At 43.5% G+C, this 16,900-nt stretch overlaps 1 protein-coding gene across 2 annotated transcripts in view; it reads left to right on the forward strand.

The window, feature by feature from the left end:
* Positions 1 to 16,900, forward strand: part of COG7 (component of oligomeric golgi complex 7) — an 81,132-nt gene that overhangs the window by 19,937 nt on the left and 44,295 nt on the right. For both annotated transcript variants that reach the window (XM_003930189.4, XM_010340784.3), the window contains exons 5-6: positions 4,022 to 4,104; positions 5,262 to 5,384. In XM_003930189.4, coding sequence (XP_003930238.3) covers positions 4,022 to 4,104; positions 5,262 to 5,384 — 206 coding nt within the window. The remainder of the gene's footprint in view (positions 1 to 4,021; positions 4,105 to 5,261; positions 5,385 to 16,900) is intronic.

Genomic DNA, 16,900 nt, shown 5'->3' on the forward strand with positions numbered 1-16,900 from the left:
AGTTTGGTGGCACACACCTGTAATCCTGGCTACTCAGGAGGCTGAAGTAGGAGAATCACTTGAATCCAGGAGGCGGAGGTTGCAGTGAGCTGAGATCATGCCACTGCACTTCAGCCTGTGTGACAGGGTGAGACTTTTGTCACAAAACAAAACAAAACAAAAAAGGTGATTCTGGCCAGACATAGTGGCGCACGCTTATAATCCCAGAACTTTGGGAGGCACAGACCAGAGGATTGCTTGAGGCCAGGAGTTCTCACCATGGAGTCTCAGTATGCTGCCCAGGAGTTTGAGACCAGCTTGGGCAACATAGTGAGACTCTGTCTCTATAGAAAAAAAGAAAAGTTAGCTCAGTGTGGTGGAGGATGTGGTGGAGAATGCTTATGGTCCCAGCTACTTGGGATACTGAGGCAGGAAGATCTCTTGAGCTCAGGAGTGCAAGGCTGTGATTGCAGCACTGCATGCCCAGCCTGAGTGACAGAGCAAGACTCTATCTCTAAAAAGAAAAAAACTCAAACATCTCAATGAAAAAATTCTAAATATTCACAAATATTCAGTAGTATATTAATACCCATACACACACAGTGAGCAAGGGGGCTTGTTCTTGAATTGCAAGAATAGTGCAATATTGGGAATGCTATTGGTATGATTTGTTGTATTAGTAGGTCGGAGGAAATGAAAATAATATATTCAATCTTGATAGATGCTGAAAAGACATTTAATAAAATTTGACAATCATATTTATTTTTAAAAATTACCTGGCTGGGCACAGTGGCTCACTCCTGTAATCACAGCTTTGGAGAACTTTGGGATCACAGGTGGATCACAAAGCAGGAGATCGAGACCATCCTGGCCAACGTGGTGAGACCCTGTCTCTACTAAAAATACAAAAAAATTTGCAGGGCATGGTGGCATGCACCTGTAGTCCCAGCTACTCGGGAGGCTGAGGCAGGAGAATCGCTTGAACTTGGGAGGTGGAGGTTGCAGTGAGCTGAGATTGTGCCAGTGCACTCCAGCCTTGGTGATAGAGTGAGACACTTGTCTTAAAAAAAAAAATTACCTTACCTAATAGTATCAAGTACTGATTACAATTGTTTCTGCCTCTGGAGTTCCTAAACAGCACAGGAATTACAGTAGAGATAGTTCTCTGCTGGGGACCAGAGGTATTTAGCACGACAGGCTGAGTTCCTGGCTTCAACCCAGATTAAACCATGTTTTTCTTTTGGTGATTAATCTTAATTTTGGCAAATATCAGGAAGGGTTCCACTGCCCTACAGGTAATGTGCTCTTTATAATTAGCCATGTTTCATGGCTAGTTATAAAGAAGCACCTAGAAGGCCAAGGTGCTTCTTTATCTAACAGTTTTTATTTTTTTTGAGACAGAGTCTTGCCTTGTTGCTCAGGCTGGACTGCAGTGGTGTGATCTCGGCTCACAGCAACCTGTGCCTCCCGGGTTCTAGTGATTCTCCTGCCTCAGCCTCTGGAGTAGCTGAGATTACGGGCTCTTGCCACCATGCCTGATTAATTTTTTATATTTTTAGTAGAGATGGGGTTTCACCATGTTGGCAAGGCTGGTCTCGAGCACCTGACCCCAGGTTCGCCCACTTCAGCCTCCCAAAGTGCTCAGATTATAGTTGTGAGCCACCTTGCCTGGGCTATCTAACAGTTTTTAAAGAGAATTCCGGACTGGACACAGTGGCTCATGCCTGTAGTCCCAGCACTTTGGGAGGCCGAGGCGGGTGGATCACCTGAGATCAGGAATTCAAGACCAGCCTGACCAACATAGAGAAACCCTGTCTCTACTAAAAAGACAAAATTAGCTAGGTGTGGTGGTGCATGCCTGTAATCCCAGCTACTCAGCAGGCTGAGACAGGAGAACCACTTGAACCTGAGAGGCAGAGGTTATGGTGAGCCCAGATTGCACCATTACAGTCCAGCCTGGGTAACAAGAGCCAAACTCCGTCTCAAAAAAAAAAAAAAAAAAAAAAAAAAATGGAATTCTCTGATAAATTTGTTTATTTCCATCTCTCTCTACAGTGACAATATGGGTCTAGCCAAGTATACATGCTTAATTCATTTTATATAACCAACGAATTAAGCTGATATATTGAAGCAACTTTTTATAGAACTATTTTAATTAATTTTTTTGCTTCTCACTGGTAAAACCCAATTTGTAGAATTTTTTTTTTTTTTTGGGGGGGCTAGAATCTTGCTCTGTCACGAAGGCTTGAGTGCAGTGACGTGATCAGAGCTCACTGCAGCCTTGACCTCCTGGGCTCAAGTGATAACTCCCAGCTCAGCCTCTTGAGTAGCTAGGATTACAGGTGCATATCACCATGCCCAGTTAATTTTTTCTATTTTTTGTAGAGGGGTCCTATGTTGCCTAGAATGTTCTCAAACTTCTGGGCTCAAGCAGACCTCCCACTTCAGCCTCCCAAAATGCTGGGATTACAGGTGTGAACCACCACACCTGGCCTATGGACTAATTTTAAATGTAGCAAGAAGGTTCATTTATTTAAGTGTTCTTATGAAAATAATAAGCATTTTAGCAAGGCAGGGTGGCTCATGCCTGTAATCCCTGCATTTTGGGTGACTGAGGCAAGTGGATCCCCTTGAGGTCAGAAGTTCGAGACCAGCCTGACCAACATGGTGAAACGCCATTTCTACTAAAATTACAAAAATTTACCAGGCATGGTAGCACGCACCTGTAGTCCCAACTACTTGGGAGGCTGAGGCAGGAGAATCGCTTGAACTTGGGAGGCAGAGGTTGCAGTGAGCCGAGTTTGCACCACTGCACTCCAGCCTGGGCGACAGAGTAAGACTCTATCTAGAAAAGAAAAGAAAAGAAAAGAATAAGCATTTTAAAGGCTAACAGTCATTTTCTAACTCATGGATTTCTGCCCATTAAGTTGAGTTCCACTGGCAGGTCTCCAGCACTTAGCTGGGTATCTGTCCCACAGCGAGCGGTTGCTGTTACATTTCCTTCTCAGCGGTTCATTGGGCTTCCCAGAAGTGAAGGAGAACAAAGCAAATATAAGAAGTTTGGGGACCTTGTTAGCTCAGGGTTTGTTTGTTTTTTTCCCTTCCTTTTGATGTGATTCTAAGGCTGTGGCATGTACGTTTTGGCCAGAAGGGGGTGGACGGGAGCCAGAGGTGGGGCTGCTGTGCACCATATTCAGACTGCACTGAAACCCACCTTCCTGTGTGTCCACTGGTGAGCCTGGAAGCAAGTGCTTTGTCCAGTCATTTCCTCTGCCCTTAGAGAAATATGTAAGAAACTACTTGATATTAAGCCCATAAATTGGGTTTTAGAATCCATTGTTATGTGCGGAATGCTGATAGTTACCAAATTATTATTTATTTATTTATTTGTTTTTAAGTGGAGTCTTGCTCTGTCGCCTAGGTTGGAGTGCAGTGGTATGATCTTGGCTCACTGCAACCTCCGCCTCTTGGGTTCATGCGATTCTCCTGCCTCAGCCTCCTGAGGAGCTGGGATTGCAAGTGTGCACCATCACACCCGGACAATTTTTTGTTTTTTTTCAGTAGAGATGGGGTTTTGCTATGTTGGCCAGGCTGGTCTCGAACTCCTGACCTCAAGTGATCTGCCCACCTCAGCCTCCCAAAGTGCGGGGCTTGCAGGCATGAGCCACCACGACTGGTTCAAATTATTTACTTATTCTTCAAACCACCAGATATGTGGACATATAGGAGTTCAGTGTGTTTGTTTTTTTAAAGCTCCCATCTGGTATAATCGAAGTAGGAATTTTCAAAGACGTAACTAACTTATGAATATTATGTTAAAATATGAATTCTGTAAGGAACAGAGGGGACTACCTTTTAGTGTCTGGTTTTCAAGTCATGCTTATTTTTCAAATTTATGATTCCCGTGCATGAGTTAATTCAATATCTAGTCAGGAACTTGTGAATACTAGTTTCCATGTATCCATGTTCATCCTGGTGACTTCTTTCTCATGTCTACACCAGAAAGGCTGGTAACAGTGTTTATGCACTGTATGTTCTTTAGATCAGTCCAAAGTGTTTGTGAAGGTGTTTACTGCAATTGACCGGATGCCCCAGCTCCTGGCCTACTACTACAAGTGTCACAAGGTAAGAAGCTGTGTGCAGTCACAGCTGTGGAATGCTCATAACTCTGGGTCATAGAATCTCAGGTTCATAATTCAGAAGGTAAGGACATTGCCTCCTTGCCCTCTGGCCATTTTTCTCTTAGCCAATAGGGGGTGCTCTTGGTCTAGCCTATGGATTTATTTAATTGCCAGTTGGAGTTTTCGTTTCTTTTCTGTTTACAGCTGGATTCATCATAAACTTGAAAGGTTGTTTTAATTTATTCTCATTTTTGTCTTTCAAGGGAGATTTATATCTTAAGCTTTATTACACCCTCAGGAAGCTGTAAGAATTTCTCTCTCCCTTTTTTTTTTCATTAGAGATAGGTTTTCACTATTTTGCCTAGCCAGGAGTGCAGTGGCTATTCACAGATGCGATTATGGCGCACTACAGCCTCAAACTCCTGGGCTCAAGAGATCCTCCCATTTCAGTCTTGTAAGGAGCTGGGACTACAGGCATGTGCCACTTTACCCATCGTGGAATTTTATGTTTTCTAGGTTTGCCGAAGTTAGATTGCCAAAACACTGATAGCTTCCAGAGCTGATCTTAATTCCTTCAAGTCCAGTGCTCTGTGTCTTTTAAGCAGTGATATTAGGACATGAAACTTTTTTTTTTTTTTTTTTTTTTTTTTTTTGAGATGGAGTCTTGCTCTGTCACCAGCCTGGAATGCAGTGGTGCAATCTTGGCTCACTCTAGCCTCCACCTTTCGGGTCCAAATGGTTCTCCTGCTTCAGCCTCCTGAGTAGCTGGGATTGCAGGTGTGAGCCAGCGTGCCTGGCCAGGACTTGAAACTTAAACGCACATACCCTTGAAGCTTAAACACACAAGCCCGCCCACTCCTGCCTCAAGATTTATTCAGAAGAGCGATTGTGTGCCGAGTGGATGCACGTTACATGCTTTTAGGGCAGGATAGATGGAGAGGTGATCACATCTGCAGTATGACAGATTAAAGCTCTGAATCAGTGCAGGTAACTGCAAATGGTTTTCTTTTCTGCCTTTCTTTGAAGTGGATGGACCTCGCTGGGCCAGCCACTCAGCCCATTGAGCAATCTGTGATTGCTCTGGGTAGCAGGGCAGGGCAGTGTTAGTGGGCAACCTATGTTGACGTACCCAGTAAGGTTCCCTTTGTTCTGTCTCTGCAGGTGCAGCTCATAGCCGCCTGGCAAGAGCTGTGTCAAAGTGACCTACCCCTGGACCGGCAGCTTACCGGACTCTATGACGCCTTGCTTGGTGCTTGGCACACACAAATCCAGTGGGCTACACAGGTAACAGCTCATTTTTGTTCTAGGGAGAACAGAGCCTGTGGTGACAAGGGAATGGGTGACTGCCTTGGGAGTGGTCACCTTCAACCGCAGAGCACAGCTCAAAGAACTTCCCTATTTGTTGCCATCATTCAAGGGGTTAAAAAATAACTAGTTAGGCTGAGTGTGGTGGCTCATACCTGTAATCATCACACTTAGGAAGGTCAAAGCGGTCGGATTGTTTAAGTCTGAGAGTTTGAGACCAGCCTGGCCAATGTGGCAAAACCCTAACTCTACAAAAAATGCCAAAGTTAGCCAGCTGTGGTGGCACAATTACTCAGGTGGCTGAGGCAGGAAGATCGCTTACATCCAGGAGGTTGAGGCCACAGTCACCATGATTGCACCATTACACTCCAGCCGGGACAACAGAGCGAGACCCTGTCTCAAAACCACCACCCCCCCCAAAAAAAACAAAAAACTGATAACCAGTTAAATGGTTTAAGTTTAAAAATAAAAGATAGGCCAGGCGTCGTGGCTCATGCCTGTAATCCTGGCACTTTAGGAGGCTGAGGCAGGTGGATCATGAGGTCAGGAGTTCGAGACCAACTTGGCCAATATGGTGAAACCCTGTCTCTACTAAAAATGCAAAAAGATTGGCTGGGTGTGGTGGCACATGCCTGTAGTCCCAACTGCTCGGGAGGCTGAGACAGGAGAATTGCTTGAACCCAGGAGGCGAAGGTTGCGTGAGCCAAGATTGCACCACTGCACTGCAGCCTAAGGGACAGAGCAAGACTCCATCTCTAAATAAATAAATAAATAAATAAATAAATAAATAAATAAATAAAAGATAAACTTAGAAACCCATGTCAGTGAAATCTTTAGGTCTCCACTAAAACTCTTCTTACTACTCTGATCTGGGATCTACTTAAATAGGATCTAATGTGACAGTGCCACCTGTTGTCCAGCAAGGGATCCTGTGGAATCCCTGAAGGCCATTTTCTTCCCATCTAAAAGTGATGTTCGAGTGAACAGGAATGTTTTTATCTTAGCTTCAGGTAAAATGCACCTACCTGAAGTGAGTTTCCCTTGTTCTCATGATATACCAAGAATAAGGGGAAGAGATAATTTTAAAGGTACCCCTTGACTAGGAGTGAGGAATGACAGAGGAACTTTTTTTGAAGTGGAAGCTTTCCATCATTTACTTTCCCAAAGTCATTTCCAGCCATAAAGGGCTTAAACCGTTGTTCTCTTGCCTGGAGACAGGAGGCACAGTAGATCTTCTAAGAAGAGGGAAAGCCTATCTTACTTTGCAGTAATGACTTACTGAGCCTGTTTCTGTTGTGGCTTATTTTATTTATTTATTTTTTCTTATTTCTTTTTATTTATTTATTTTTCCAAACCCTTGTATTGAGAGCCAATTTTTTTTTTTTTTTTTTTTGAGACATAGTCTTGCTCTGTTGCCCTGGCATGATCTCGGCTCACTGCAACCTCCGTCTCTGGGTTCAAGCGATTCTCCTGCTTCAACCTCCTAAGTAGCTGGAATTACAGACATATGCTACCACATCCAGCTAATTATTTATTTATTTATTTATTTATTTTTTTGGATTTTTAGTAGAGACAGGGTTTCACCATGTTGGTCAGGCTTGTCTCAAACTCCTGACCTTGTGATCCGCCCGCCTCAGCCTCCCAGAATACTGGGATTGCAGGTGTGAGCCACTGTGCCCAGCTGAGGGCCAGATAGAGGGCTATTGAAATAGATTGCAGTGAGGGCACTGCTCTGCTACGTATGAAACCCCCACCTAGAAGCAGGTCATCTACCAATGGTCTAGTGCCAGGTTCCCCATATTTTAGTGTTTATAATAGTTGTGAATTACTGTTTAGATGTTCATCACTCATTTGCTGGAATGAACTTGACTATGGTTGGAGAGAATTCCTTATACAGGGTCATGTCATTCATGCTGCTGATTGAAGTACTTTTCTCCATCCTTGTTCTTTCTCCTTGATCTAACCGAATTCATTCTTAGGATTTTGTTTTGTTTTGTTGGTGACAGGGTCTTGCTCTGTCATGCAGGCTAGAGTGCAGTGGCATGACCATGGCTCACTGTAGCCTCAGCCTCCTGGGCTCAAGCCATCTTCCTGCCTTAGCCTTTCAAGTAGCTGGGAATACAGGTGTGTGCCACCATGCCTGGCTAATTAAAAAGAAAAGTTTTTATAGAGATAGGATCTCACTGTGTTGCCCAGGCTGGTCTCCAACTCCTGGCCTCAAGTGCTCCTTGAGTAGCTGGAATTACAGGTGCCTGTTATCACACCTCAGCTAATTTTTCTATTTTTAGTAGAGATTGGGTTTCACCATGTTGGCCAGGCTGGTCTCGAACTCCTAACCTCAGGTGATCTGTCTGCCTCAGCTTCCTAAAGTGTTGGATCACAGGCATGCGCCAGTGTGCCTGGCCAAGAAAAAAAATCATTCATGTGTTCTTGCCTCTTCTACTACTTCTTGTATCACAAGGATAAAAACAGCTCATATCCATACATACAAATGCCTTTCATCGTCTAAGAAAAAGAACTTAGACTTCTCAGACTTCTATTTGGTCTTCATCCTAGATTTTGGTAGACATGAGCTTCCACTGATTTATACTTTTGGCCGTGGCCCATTTTTTTTTCAGGATGTAAGCATGATAGCTGAGCTGTCACCTCCTGAAGGTCAGTTTAGCACTACAGGCCACAGGAGCCAGGGCCCATGTGTCTCCTTCAGGCTTTTCCCCCTAGCAATTTCGTGTGAAAATTTTCCAATATATAAAAATGCTGAAGGAATTGTACAGTGAATACCCATGTAGCCACCTCCTAAGTTGTACAGTGAGCATTTTGCTTTATTTGCTCTATTGCAAATCTGCCCCTCTATCCCTTTCTCTGTTCAATAATCTGTCTTTTTTTTCTTGAGATAGAGTCTCAGGCTGGAGTGCAGTGGCGTGATCTCAGCTCACTGCAACCTCCATCTCCTGGGTTCAAGTGAATCTCCTGCCTCAGCCTCCCCAGTAGCTGGGATTACAGGCACCCACCACCATGTCCATCTAATTTTTGTATTTTTTTTAGTAGAGACAGGATGTAGGGCCACAGCTCCACAGGGTCATGGGGTGTCCCCTATTGCTGTGTTGAGTCGCAGCATCCAAGAAATAAAGAGACAGGACACAGACAGACTGGAAAAGAGCATCTGGGCTGTGGGGGCCACGCCACCTATGAACGGAGACAGGCAAGGCCCTGAACGTCCAGAATCGTCTGTATTTATTAAGTACAAGGCATAGGGAAGGGTCGTGAGTGAGGTAATACATAGGCTTAATGATAGGGCACGCGTAATCACATGAGTAGCAAGTGAGGGAGCTACCCCATTAGGTCACCTAGCCAGAGAGGTGGGCCGTGTGCAGTAGGGGCTGTGCCGTGCACAGTAGTAGAGGGTCATGTACAGAAAGAGGATCCACCTCCATTAGATCACCTGGGCAAGGAGGTGAGCTGTGTGCAACAAGTGCCGTGTGCAACACTTCTTATCTGGGGACTGGAGACTTCAAAGAATTCCGATGGAAGGATGCTGTAAACCAATGCAGTGGGACCTGACAGAGTGTGCTCTTCTCTAAGATAATTTATAGGAGAATGATTTGAGCCATCCCAGTGGCGAGAAAAAGCTCACAGGGTGTACAGCTGCCGTGGCACAGTTATACCAGTGGGGTTCTTCTCCCTTGGTTGTTCACGAGATCTCAGGCCTGAGGCCTACTTTCCACAAGAACTGGATGCAAGGTACAGCCACTCCTTTTCAGGAGAAATAACTCTTGCTCCAAGCCAGCCATGCATCAGGTATTGAGTACTGCCATCTAGGCCCTGACCTGCCACATAGTGTATGCCCTTTCAGGCAGGGGTGCTACCGTCTGGGTCATTGGTTCTTGTCCTGGCCTGGCTGTTTTTCCCATGTATTTGCTTTTGCACTGTGACTGCTCTTGGCATTCCTCCTACTATAAACAACTATATGATTATTTAGGAAGATTATATAAATCAGCACTAAATGTGTCGGTATAGCTCCGACTAAAATCCAATATATGATTGTATAGAAAGATTATATAAAACTAAGTGTGGTTTTATATATATAAGCTAGATATAAGATTACATGGAACTAAGTATGATTATATATATGTTAGATCTTAGTAAGCAGTAAGTTACACTTCAAGCACTAATGGTGCCTGAGTCTGCACAGCTTTCCTTCCTCGGTGCCCATATTGGGGGTTACCCACAACAGGGTTTCACCATGTTGGCCAGGATGGTCTCCATCTCCTGATCTCGTGATCTGCCTGCCTTGGCCTCTCAAAGTGTTGGGATTACGGGCGTGAGCCACTGTCCCCAACCTAATCCATCTTATTTTATTTTATTTGTTTTTGAGATGGAGTCTCTGTCATCAGGCTGGAGTGCAGTGGTACAATCTCGGACCACTGCAACCTGCACCTCCTGGGTTCAACTGATTCTCCTGTCCCAGCCTCCCGAGTAACTGGGACTACAGGTGCATGCTACCACACCCAGCTAATTTTTGTATTTTTAGTAGAGACGGGGTTTCTTTTTTTTTCTTTTTTATCTTTATTTCTTAGAGACGGGGTTTCACCATGTCAGCCAGGATGGTCTTGATCTCTTGACCTCATGATCTGTCTGCCTCAGCCTCCCAAAGGGCTGGGATTACAGGTGTGAGCCACCACAATCAGCAAATCCATCTTATTTTTAAAAGTTATTTTTATTTTTTATATAAAAATATTAAACAGAGATGAGGTCTCACTACATTGCCCAGACTCGTGTTGAACTCCCAGGCTCAAGTGATCCTCCTACCTCAGCCTCCCAAAGTGCTAGGATTGCATATATGAGCCAACGTGCCCAGTCATCTTATTTTTTTTTATTCATTTCAAAGTAAGTTATGAGGCCAGGTGTGGTGGCTCACGCCTGTAATCCCAGCATTTTGAGAGGCCAAGGTGGGCAGATCACCTGAGGTCAGGAGTTCGAGACCAGCCTGGCTAACATGGTGAAACCCCGTCTCCACTTAAAACACAGAATTAGCTGGGCATGATGGCACATACCTATAATCCCAACTACTTGGAAGGCTGAGGCAGGAGAATTGCTTCAGCCTGGGAAGTGGAGGTTGCAGTGAGCAGAGATCATGCCACTGCATTCCAGCCTCAGCAACAGACTGAGACTCTGTCTCAAAAAAAAAAAAAAAGAAAAGAAAAGAAACTGCCAGACCTTTGCACAAAGTGGTTGTACCTTTTCTACTCCTACACAGTGTGTGAGAGTTCTGGTTGTTCCACATCCTTGCTGATATTGGGTGTTGACATTCTCTTTAATTTTAGCCATGCTGATGGGCGTGTAGTAGTATCTCATCATGGTTTTCATTTGCATTTCCCTGATGACTAAGGACATTGAGCAACTCTTCACGTGCTTATTGGCCATTTGTGCATCTTCCTTTGTGAAATGTCTATTCAAGTCTTTGTCCATTAAAAAAAAAAAAAAACAGGTTATTTGCCTGTTATTATTGAGTTGCAGCAGTTATTTGTATGTCCTAAGACAAGCCCTTTGTCAGATACGTTTTGTAGATATTTTCTTCCAGTCTTCATTTGCTTGATCAAAATCAAGACCTCTGCTCAAGCCACAGCTTACAATGCAATAATAACAAGGCAAATACCCCTGTTTTTTCAAATGGCAAAAGACTTGAGTAGACACTTGACAAAGAAAGATGTACAAATGGCCGACAAGCATGTGAAAAGTTGCCCAATGTCCTGATCTTCAGGGAAATGCAAATTAAAACCACAATGAGGGCCAGGCACAGTGGCTCACGCCTGTAATCCCAGCACTTTAGGAGGCCGAGGTGAGCAGATCATGAGGTCAGGAGTTGGAGATCAGCCTGGACAACATGATGAAACCCCATCTCTACTAAAAATACAAAAAGTAGCCGGGTGTGGTGGTGGGTGCCTATAATCCCAACTACTCAGGAGGCTGAGGCAGGAGAATCGTTTGAACCCAGGAGGCAGGGGTTACAGCGAGCCAAGATCACACCACTGCATTCCAGCCTGGGTGACAGAGCAAGACTCCACGTCTCAGAAAACAAAAACAAACAAAAACACATTGAGATACCACACACCCACCAGAATGACTAAAATTAGAAAGAATGCCAACACCAAAATGTTAATAATTATTGAATGCTGCAATATTAAAAAATTTTTAATGTAAATATATAAGTTTTTTGTTTTTTGTTTTTTGTTTTTTTTTGAGACGGAGTCTTGCTCTGTCCCTCAGGCTGGAGTGCAGTGGTGTGATCTCAGCTGACTGCAACCTCAGCCTCCCAGGTTCAAGCAATTTTCTTTTCTGTTTGTTTGTTTTATTTTTATTTTTATTTACTGGAAAAGTCCAGGGGGAAGCACGACAAACAAGCAATTTTCTGTCTTAGCCTCCTGAGTAGCTTCCATTACAGGTGCCTGCCACCACGCCTGGCTAGTTTTTATATTTTTAGTAGAGATGGGGTTTCACCATGTTGGCCAGGCTGGTCTTGAACTCCTGACCTGGTGATCCACCTATCTCAGCCTCCCAAAGTTCTGGGATTACAGGTGTAAGCCACTGTGCCTGGCCATTTTTTTTTTTTTTTTTTTTTTTTGAGACTGAGTTTTGCTCTATCACCCAGGCTGGAGTACAGTGGCACTGTCTGGGCTCACTGCCACCTCCACCTCCCTGGTTCAAGCGATTCTCATGCTGCAGCTTGCAGAGTAGCTGGGACTGCAGGCTCTCACCACCATGCCCTGCTAGTTTTTGTGTTTTTTAGTAGAGATAGGGTTTTGCCGTGTTGGCCAGGCTGGTCTCCCAACTCCTGGCCTCAAGCACTCTACCCACCTCAGCCTCCCAAATTGCTGGGATTACAGGCGTGAGCCACCACACTAGGCCTCGAATTTTTTTTTTCTTTTGAGATGGAGTCTCACTCTGTCACCAGGCTGGAGTACAGTGGCGTGATCTCAGCTCATTGCATCCTCCACCTCCCGGGTTCAAGCCATTCTGCTGCCTCAGCCTCCCGAGTAGCTGGGACTATAGGTGTGCGCCACCATGCCCAGCTAATTTTTGTATTTTTAATAGAGACAGGATTTTACCATGTTGGCCAGGATCCTCTCGATCTCTTGACTTTGTGATCCACCCACCTCAGCCTCCCAAAGTGCTGGGATTACAGGTGTAAACCACCCTGCCCGACCATGAATTTTTAAAACAACATTTAAAAATAACAAATTTGGTGTTGGTATAGAGAGTGAATTGATGAGATTATGCTGGAGACAGGTAAGAACCTTTGTCTGGTAGAGGATGGTGATGGAAATGTTGAAGTTCAGGAAGAATGAGCAGTTGTTAGGACCTGGTAACTGATGAATGGACCACAAGAAAGGAGAGTCAGAGCGTGGTTTTCATCCTGGTTGAATGGAGGCATTACTGACAGGAACAGAGAAGTTGAAGGAAATAGGTTTGGGGAGGTCAGTGGGAAAAGAATAAATTTTAATTTTGCCTGCTTTTAAATTCCAAGTGAGGGTGACACATCCTAACAGTGATATCCAGTAGGTGGTTGGGATAAACACAAATTGGAGAGCCCTTAGCAGTTTAGCTATTTTTTGCTTTTCTGAGACAGGGGTTTGCTCTGTGTCCTAGGCTGGAGTGTAGTGGTGCAACCTCACCTAACTGCAGCCTCCACTTCCTGGGCTCAGGTGATTCTCCCACCGCAGCCTCCTGAGCAGCTGGGACTACAGGTGAACACCACCACCAATAATTAACACTTGGTTAATTATTTTTTTTTTGAGACAGAGTCTTGCTCTGTCACCCAAACTGGAGTGCAGTGGCACGATCCTGGCTCACTGCAACCTCTGCATCCTGGTTCAAGCCATTTTCCTGCCTCAGCCTCCCCAGCAGCTGGGATTACAGGCCTGCTAATTACATCATCATGCCCAGCTAATTTTTGTATTTTTAGTAGAGACAGGGTTTCACCAGGTTGGCCAGGCTGGTCTCAAACTCCTGACCTCGTGATTCACCTGCCTCAGTCTCCCAAAGTGCTGCGATTATAGATGTGAGCCACTGCACCCAGCCACCTGGCTAATTTTTAAACTTTTTTTTTTTTTTTTTTTTTTTTTTAGAGACAGAATCTTGTTTTGTTGCCCAGGCTGGTCTCAAACTCCTAGGTTCAAGTGATCCTCCCATCTCCATCTCGCAAAGTGTTGAGATTACAGGCATGAGCCACTGCACCTGTCCTGAATTTGTTTCTTAACTCTGAAAGTATTTTGTAGATTCTTTAAGATTTTTTTTAGAGACGGAGTTTCGCTCTTGTTACCCAGGCTGGAGTGCAATGGCGCGATCTCGGCTCACCACAACCTCCGCCTCCTGGGTTCAGGCAATTCTCCTGCCTCAGCCTCCTGAGTAGCTGGGATTATAGGCACGCACCACCATGCCCAGCTAATTTTTTGTGTTTTTAGTAGAGACGGGGTTTCAACTTGTTGACCAAGATGGTCTCGATATCTTGACCTTGTGATCCACCCGCCTCGGCCTCCCAAAGTGCTGGGATTACAGGCTTGAGCCACCACGCCCGGCTCTTTTAGATTTTTTTACGCATAAGATAATGTCATCTGTGAACAGAGATAACTCTGTCTTCAATTTGATGCCTTTTATTTCTTTTTCTTGTCCAATTGCTCTGGCTGGGACTTCTGGTACTTTGTTGAATAGAGTGGCAAAAGCAGGCATCCTTATCTTGTTCCTGTTCTTCGGTGAAAAGCTTTCAATCTCTCATCATCGAATATCATGTTAGCTGTGGGTTTTCATGTACGGCCTTTATTTAATGTGGAGGAAGTTTTCTTCTATTCCTAGTTTATTTAGTGTGTTTCTCATGAAGGGTGTAGGATTTTGTCAAATATATTTTCTGCATTAATTGAGGTGCTCATGTATTTTTTCCTTTCATTCTGTTAATGTGGTGTATACAATTGATTCATTTAAAAAATTTAGAGATTTATAACATTTTTTATTTTTTGAGGCTGGTCTCAAATTCCTAACTTCAAGTGATCTTCCTGTTTTGGCCTCCCAAGTGCTGGGATTACGGGGTTGAGCCACCATACCAGGCCTTGATTCATTTTTGTATAGTATTTTGAATCATTCTCACATTCCTAGGTGAATCCTACTTGGTCATGGTTTATAATATTTTTTAATATGCTACTGAACTCAGTTTAGCAATGTTTTGCTGAAGATGCTTGCATGTGTATTCATAAGACATGCTGGTTTGTAGTTATTTTCTTTTCTTTTCTTTCTTTTTTTTTTTTTTTTTGTTGAGATGGAGAATTGCTCTGTTGCCTAGGCTGGAGTGCAGTGGGACCATCCCAGCTCACTGTAACCTCCGCCTCCCAGGTTCAAGCTATCCTTCTGCCTCAGCCATCCAAGTAGCTGGGATTATAGTCATGCACCACTGCGCTCAGCTAATTTTTTGTATTTTTATTAGAGATGGGGTTTCACCATGTTGGTCAGGCTGGTCTCAAACTTATGACCTCAAGTGATCTGCCCGCCTGGGCCTCCCAAAGTATTGGGATTACAGGTGTGAGGCACCACGCCTGGCCTGTAGTGCTTTTCTTGACTTTGTCTGGTTTTAGTATCAGGGTAATGCTTCATAGAATGAGTTGGGCAGTGTTCTGTATTAGTTTGTTAGTTGTTTCCATAATAAACTATGTCAGACTGGGTAGTTTAAACAATAAAAATTAATTTTCCCAAAGATCTCAAGCCCAGAAGTTCAAGATCAAGGTGTTCACAGGATTAGTTTCTTCTGAGACTGGTCTCCTTGACTTACACATGGGCATCTTTTTCCTATGTCTTTCCTTTCTATTTGTCGATGTCCTAATCTCCTCCTCTTAAAAGGACTCCAGTCATATTGGATTGGAGCCGACCATGTGATGATGTATCACCTTTATTACCTCTTTAAAGGCCCTGTCTCCAAAGATAGTAACATTCACAGAATTTTAACATAGGAATTTTAGGGGACACAGTTCAGACCATAACATGTTTTCTCCTCTTCAAATTTTCTGAAAGTCCGTTAGATGGGTTGTTGTTAATTCTTCTTTTAATGCATTCTAGAATTCACTGGGGAAGTTGTCTAGTTCTGTTATTTTCTTTGTTAGGAGTTTTTTGATGACTGATACAATTTTCTCATTAGTGATAGGTCCATTCAGAGTTTTTTTTTGTCTATAATTTCACTGCAACCTCTGCCTCCTGAGTTTAAGTGATTCTCATATCTCCTATGTTTTTTGCATTTTTTTTTTTTGAGGCAGAGTTCGCTCTTGTTACCCAGGCTGGAGTGCAATGGCGCGATCTCTGCTCACCGCAACCTCTGCCTCCTGGGTTCAGGCAATTCTCCTGCCTCAGCCTCCTGAGTAGCTGGGATTACAGGCACGCGCCACCATGCCCAGCTAATTTTTTGTATTTTTAGTAGAGACGGGGTTTCACCATGTTGACCAAGATGGTCTCGATCTCTTGACCTCGTGATCCACCCGCCTCGGCCTCCCAAAGTGCTGGGATTACAGGCTTGAGCCACCGTGCCCGGCGCATTTTTAGTGGAGGTTAGATTTTGCCATGTTGCCCAGGCTGGTCTCGAACTCTTGACCTCAGGTGATCCATCCACCTTAGCCTCCCAAAGTACTGGGATCACAGGCATGAGTCACCACACCCGGCCTATTCAGAGTTTCTATTTTTCCTTAAGTTGGTTTCTTCAATATATTGTGTTTCTAGGAATTTGTTCACTTCATTTAGGTTATTCAGTTTGTTGGCATACAGTTGTTCTGTTCATAGTCTCATAATCCTTTTTATTACTTTTTTTTCAAGTTTTATTTTTAGTTGACACATAATAATTGTATAGTTTTTTTATTTCTGCAAAATTGGTGGTCATGTCCTCACTTTCATATCTGATTTTTGTAATTTGAGTCCTCTCTTTTTTTCTTGGTTTAGGTGAAGGTTGTCAATTTTGTTGATCTTTCCAAAGAACCAACTTCTGGGTTTTTTTTTGTTTGTTTGTTTGTTTGTTTTTTTAAATTTTTTATTTTTTATTTTTTTTATGGTTTTTTTTAATTGATTTTTTATTCTCTATTTTATTCTCTGCTGTCATCTTTATAATTTCCCTCTTTTTGCTAGCTTTGGCTTTAGTTTGCCTTTCTTTTTCTACTTCCTTAATGTGTACAGTTAGCTTGTTGGTTAGAGATCTTTCTTTTTCAAAATTCTATGTTTATAGCTATAAATTTTCCTTAGCACTACTTTCACTGCATCCTGTAAGTTTTGATATGTTGTGTTTTCTTTTTCATTTGCCTCAAGTTAATTTCTAATAAAATTTTGAATTTTATTGGTTTTACAGTTTTTAAACGTTTGCCTTTTTGGCCTTAGAGTTGCCAGCTACAGGTTTTATTTTTTATTTTATTTCTTTATTTTTTGAGACAGAGTCTTGCTCTCTTGCCCAGGCTGGAGTGCAGTGGCACAATCTCAGC

This window comes from Saimiri boliviensis, chromosome 12 (assembly GCF_048565385.1).
Source record: "Saimiri boliviensis isolate mSaiBol1 chromosome 12, mSaiBol1.pri, whole genome shotgun sequence".
In the NCBI taxonomy this organism is placed as follows: Eukaryota; Metazoa; Chordata; class Mammalia; order Primates; family Cebidae; genus Saimiri; species Saimiri boliviensis.